Source organism: Ixodes scapularis, unplaced genomic scaffold, assembly GCF_016920785.2.
Source record: "Ixodes scapularis isolate PalLabHiFi unplaced genomic scaffold, ASM1692078v2 PGA_scaffold4__175_contigs__length_147842914, whole genome shotgun sequence".
NCBI lineage: Eukaryota > Metazoa > Arthropoda > Arachnida > Ixodida > Ixodidae > Ixodes > Ixodes scapularis.
In genome coordinates, this window is record NW_024609879.1 from 44,182,782 (window position 1) to 44,189,165 (window position 6,384).

Below are 6,384 nucleotides of genomic sequence, written 5' to 3' on the forward strand. Positions count from 1 at the left end.
ACTCGTATCACTTGAATACACAACCAGAAACATTGACACTTCACTCAGCAATTTCAAGCATCTGTAACTTTTCTTTTTTTACCTACTCATCAATACCCAATCTTTTAGGTTTCCGAATTGTTTGCCCATACCGCGTGATGACAACGGGAGAGTCATTGGACTCTTTTGACGTTACAGGCGCGGAAACCAAAGCACTTGAATGAACTGTGTTCGATACCATCTCGTCCTCCCCTCTGTTCATGCTGGCTGGGAAGTCGTAGCTTCCTCCGGTTTCTTGTTGTCGCGGCAAAAACCGCAAACTCGTCCTGTTCCGCACTAGGGTAATCCCAGATTACGTTTGTACCTAGTAGGACCTTGGCCTTCTGGCTGGAGCTACGACCTCCGCATTCGCCTTCATGTCCGTCACCCATACCCGATCGCCGATGTGAAGAGTCCGCAACGCTTTCGCTCCGTGTCTGTTAAACCCTTGACGCTGCTTATCTCTTGCGCTCTGGTCTTTTCAGATCAACTCCGCTTGACTCAGGTTTGTTGGATGCAGTTGTTCGGGTATCATGGGTAGTCTCGTTCTGAGCCGTCGACCCATTAGTATCTCAGCGGGACTCTTCCCAGTTATACCAGGAGTCGACCTGTAAGCCTACAACGCAAGGTTAGCATCGGACGACATTTGCATCAACCTTTTGACTGTTTGGACCATTCGTTCTGCCTCCCCATTGGCCTATGGGTATCGCGGACTTGTTCGGTGGCAAAAGCCGTACGTTTCGGCGAAATTTCCAAACTCCGGCGAAACAAACTGCGGTTCGTTATCGGAAATCACCGTTTCCGGGATTTCATAACGCGCAAAAATACGCTTCAAATGTTCGATCACCGCTGCTGTCGTAGTTGATGAAAGAGCTGAAACCTCGGGATATCTGGAGAGATAATCCACCACCACCAACAAGTTCGCACCTTTTATCTGACAAAGATCGATTCCCAGCTTTTGCCACGGAAAGTCTGGGGTAGACGAAGGCATTATTGGGTCCGAGCTTTGGTTAGCGAATTGAGCACATACTTTACAGTTACGGACCGTAATGAAAATCTGCTTGCTCAAGCCTGGCCACCAAACACACTCTCGAGCACGTGCGCGGCACCTGTTGACGCCTTGGTGGCCTTCGTGCAACCGAGACAACACTTCCGACCGTAGTTATTGTGGCACAATTATCCGGTTACCGTTTAGCAAAAATCCATTCGCTTCCGTCATCAGAGCTCTGTCCTGCCAGTATGGTTGAAGAAAACAAGGCAGTGACGACTTTCTCGGCCAGCCCTCTCGACATAGGCGTGTTAAAGGATCACAAACCTCGTCCATCCTTTGATATTCTTTTACTTTTCTCAAAAAGTTCTCTCCTCCCTCTAGGCTCATCAAGCAACCTTGCGTATAGCTTGAAATTTCCGCTACTGAAAGAACGCTGTCTGTCTCGGCGAGCGGGGCACGGGACAAAGTATCTGGAGTGGCAACCAGCTTGCCGGGAACGTATACAACTTTAAACCTGTACCGCATGAGTCTCAAGCGAAACCTTCGTATCCGAGGTGGTAAAATGTCAACCGGCGTTTGCCCCAGCAAAAGGTTTATGATCGATCTCGAATACTGCGTCAAGCCCTCTTAGGTATTCGTCAAACCGTTCTGCTGCCCACGTTAAGGCCAGAGTCTCTTTCTCAATTTGCGCGTAACGCGTTTCTGCAGGCGCAAGTGACCGAGAAACAAACGCCACCGGCCGGCGTTCACCAGTTGTTTGTTCTTGTAGGAGAACCGCTCCGAGACCAAAATATGACGCGTCTGCCGAGACTATTATCCGTAAGCTTGAGTTGTACTTGACCATGCATTCCGCGGAGCAGATCATATCTTTAACGCTAGCAAGCGCCATTTCTTCCGCTGGGCCCCATACCCACACAGTGTTTTTCTGGAGTAACTCCTGTAGCGGAGCTGTTTTTGCTGACAGGTGGGGTAGAAAGCGACTTAAGTGATTGGCATTCCGAGCACCCTTCTGACTTCAGATACATTGGTCGGAGACTTTAAATCTTTGATGGCTCTAACTTTATTTGCGTCGGGTTTTATGCCTTCTCCGCTTATGCTGTAGCCCAAAAATGTGACTTCCCTGACGTTGAACCCACACTTCTCTTTGTTCAGCGTAACATTAAACTCCACCAGCCTGTCGAAAACTTTCTTTAGTCTTTCATCGTGCTCCGCCTGATTCTTTCCGTGCACCAAACTGTCGTCCATTAGATTGGCCACACCAGGAAGGCCTTCTAAAATTTCCGACATCCGTTTTTGAAAATATTCTGAAGCGGACGTTATTCCAAAGGGCAGCCTTGTGAAACAGTGTCTGCCAAATGGCGTGATAAACGTTGTCAGTTCTTGGCATGCTTCCGATAGTTTAATCTGGTGAAAACCCGAGTTTGCATCCAGCTTTGAAAAAACCGATGCGTCACCAAGCAGGCCGAGTGTTTGTTCGACTGTTGGCAGCACATACCGTTCCCGGCGGACACTTTTATTTAAATGCGTCAAATCCACGCAAATACGAACCGCGCCTGACGGTTTTAGGACTGGCACAATTCCTGCGCACCATTCCGTGGGTCCTTCCACCTTACGTATTACGCCTAGTTTTTTTCCATTTTGGTTATTTCGCTTTTTACAGCTTCCATCATAGGAATGGGAACCCACCGTGGCTGTGTTAACAGCGCAAGGTGCGGCGTGCGGGGTGAGCTGGATGGTGTATTCCCCTTGAAGCGTACCTAAGCTGTTGAACAGCTGCGGATACAAAACGTCGTAGCGTTCGTTTTTGCCGATGCTATCTAGAAATTTAATGGCCCCCAAGGACAAAATTGCCGGTAGGCCTAGCAACACTTCACGCAAAGGGCTCATGACATACACTGTTTGACAAGACACCTTATCTTTCTATTGTATTTATGTCGTAAATTGTCCCAAGACCGTCAATCGTTTTTCGTTTGCCCCCACCAAGATTTCCTCGACTCGATCCAGCTTAGTCGGGATGCCTGGAAACGTACAGCTGCAACGGAAAAAGAGTAGCACAAGTGACCGACGACCGGAGCGGCGAAATCGCGACACGCGGCGCTCTTGTTCCCAAGCGTGCCGATAGCGAGAGTGCCAGTCACGTTGCATGTCTCAACGCGGGGGTGGCCGGCAGAAAATGGAAAGATAAGATAGCTGTTAAAATGAGGGCTTTAGGATGGGCTGTTTTTTGCCGGCCAACCCCCCCCCCCCCCCCCCCCCCCCCCCCGTTGAGACATGGAACGTGATTGGCACTCTCGCTATCGGCGCGCTCTGGAACAATAGCGCCGCGTGTCGCGATTTTGCCGCTCCGGTCGTCGCTCACTTGTGCTACTCTTTTTCCGTTGCAGCTGTACATGGCACAACAGACACTTCGGCACCCGAGTCTACTTTTGCAAAAACAGGAACACCATTAACGGTTATCTGCACATACCGTGCTTTCGCGGCCGCTGTATCTGCAGGTTGTTTACACAAATATACAGGTTTTTCTTCAAGGGCAACCTCTCGTACCTTTTTCGGTTTCCCCGCTCCAGTTCTGCAAACCTTGCTGAAATGGCCTCGGTTGCTGCAGTTGAAGCATTTGGCCGCTCTCGCTGGACAGGCTGACCGTGGGTGCTGGTTCCCTTCACAGGACGAACAGGGCCCCTTCCGAGAAGACGCCAGTTTTTCACTTCCTTGACGCCACGATGTTCCACTGTACCGCCTTACTTCATCGATGTTCACGTCCTCGGATGTTACCGGCGATTCCTCGGGACGCAGTTCTCGTTGCTGCTGTCGTACTGTCTCTTTCAACCTTGCTTTCGCCAACGCAGAAGCAAGCGTAAGCTGCGAGTCTATCTCAAGCGTTTCCGACAGCTTTCCGTCCCGCATGCCGACAACCAGTCGATCACGCAGCATTCGTTGTTTAAAGTCCCCAAAATCACAGCGGTCTGCTAGGGTGTGAAGCGCTGTCACGTACTGGTCGATAGTCTCGTCTGGATTCTGCACACGCCGATGAAAGCAGGCGCTCTGTAGACGACGTTTCTTTCTTTCACGAGGTGCTCATTAAACTTCTATTGGACTTTCTCGCAGTCTTTCGAGTCTTCCTCGCTCAGGCCGAAGGTTGCAAAAATTTGTCGTCCCTGCCTTCCTAGGGTATAGAGGAGGGTTCTGACCTGAGCCTGGCCGCTTCTTTCGTTGAGACCGCTTGCGAGCCGGTAGTCTTCGAACTCTTGAATCCACACTGGCCATTCTGACGCTTTTTCAAAGTTCAGTTTAGGTGGTGGTTGCAGTCCTAGACCCCCTTGAGCTAGTACCGGCGTCCCCATGGCTTGCTCTTCGTGCATATTCCCGGTCAGACGGACCCCACTCCTGACAACATGTCCCGTTTCGACGGAAGCCACGAAGGAACGACCAGCAAGAAGTTCTGTGCAGAGCCAAAAAGCCCCCGTTTATTCTTTTTCAATCCTTTTGTAGTGTCTGCCCAGGCAGCATGACGCAGCGATATGCTGGCGCGTAGCCAGCGATGTAAGATATCGCTTCACAGTCATCGCAAGAGCGGCTGTGAACGACAATTGGGTGATACGACACATTTGAAGCCTTTCATGCATCCAAGTTGTGTTCTCTGAGCCGATGGTTGATGCATCTCCCAGTCTGTCCAATGCACTGCCTGCCATAGGTTAGTGGAATTCAATAAGCCATTCTTTCTTCGGGCATTCTGCGAACTTTGTTGGCGTGCTTTACATTGCACCCTCTAGGACTGTCGCTCCCATTAACCTTTTTACACATCCGTTTAAGGCGGATACGAGACGAAAAAACAACACTCGGGTCGAAGGTGGACACGATAGATCTTAAACGGTGCGCGGAATTTTGCATGTAGGGAATCACAGCGAAACATCCTTTCTTTTTGGCAACAGCTTGCGGAAGCTGTGGTTTGAGAATGAATCACTCAAGGGTGGAACGAAGTAGGTCAGCAGGAGAGCCTGCTTTTTCCAACCTCTGCTGCTGCAAATTGAGCCTAATTAAGGAGAAATGCTTGTACGTCTTGGAGAATGAGGACTTGAAAGTGACCTGACTATGCCATGCTTAACTGACTTGGAGTGAACACTGATTAAAAGGCAGGATGGCTTCTCCGATCTCTGCTGGAAGGCCCTGAAAATCAACGGCAAGACTTTCTGGCATCTGCAGTGCGCGCAGTGTGTCACCATCCACCCACTCGGCCAAGCAGATTTTCCCTATGTGCGGCTCTGCAAGAACCTCGTCAAGAACACATAAAATTACTTGAATCGAAAAAAAAATGTGTTTTTTTTTTTGTAATTTTGAAGAAAGGTGATTTTGATGAGAAGGTTATTGATGCCTTGTTAAAAAAATGTTTAGCCCCTAAAATCTAAACCACCGGGTAGACTGCGCTAGAGGGCAAAGGAACCGTGTTCCTCCTTGAACCTGACCTTTCTAAAGAGCGTCATTGCTAGTCCTGCCAACAATACTTGTCTGTATTTTTACTGTGACGACTCACAAGTACGGGGTTCCCTTCAGGAGCATAATTCTAGAAATTGGCAGTTGGGAAAAAACCTCTGGCTCGATATCTACAAAAAAATATCTAATATCATCCTCCCTCAGCCTTTCAAAGTCCAGAACTCCTTTGAATTAATCCCCGCTTCAATTCACTTTATTTTCGTTCCATTCCGCACTCAAATTAAGTCTTTACACATTGAATATACTGTCACGATTGACAATTGATGAGGCAAAAATAACTGGAGACACTAAGCGTTTAATAGGGCGAACTTCTGCCCAAAACAAAAGGAAACAGAAGAAAACAGTAGAGCGTCGCGGGCGTCGATGTCGGCGAAACCGCAGGATCGAGCGCAGGGGCGAGACTGACTCCGCCTTACCACGCTAAGATGCCTTTGTACACGCGTGGGCTTCAGGAGCATTCGCCGTAGAAGGTTCGGCGCGTAGAACATTCTAACCTCGAATCAGCAAGACGGTTCCCGAATTCACCAGAGCATCACATTACAGTGTCAATAAAAATGTGTAGCCACGGCCAGGACTCAAACCCTGGCCTTCTGCGTGGAAGGCAAGCGCGATAACCGCTAGGCCAAGGGCGCTCTGCCTGTTTGGTCAGCTGCGCTCGCGGCAATATGTTTTACAGCCTAGAACCAAAACTCATCGTGGATTCGGTGACTAATGCGTTCTATGAACACGGAATTTGCGACTTTCAAAATTTTTCCGGCGTTTCGGTTGAGGGCCTCATCGGCCTGATAAATATTTACTTGCAGTCCACTTTAGCAGAATACGAAGGAAATATTTACAGACAAAAGAAGGGCGTTTGTATAGGCTCTCGCCTTGCACCTGTCCTTAGT

The 6,384-nt window shown here is 49.2% G+C and overlaps 1 protein-coding gene across 1 annotated transcript; it reads right to left on the reverse strand.

Annotated features, from left to right (window-relative positions):
- Positions 1-590: 590 nt before the first annotated feature.
- Positions 591-4,048, reverse strand: LOC115318724 (the record flags this gene model as incomplete). Its single annotated transcript, XM_029978440.2, has 2 exons — positions 591-626; positions 3,554-4,048. Coding segments are annotated over 2 exons (531 nt in total), but the record flags the coding sequence as incomplete, so codon positions are not given.
- Between the last annotated feature and the right edge of the window lie 2,336 nt (positions 4,049-6,384).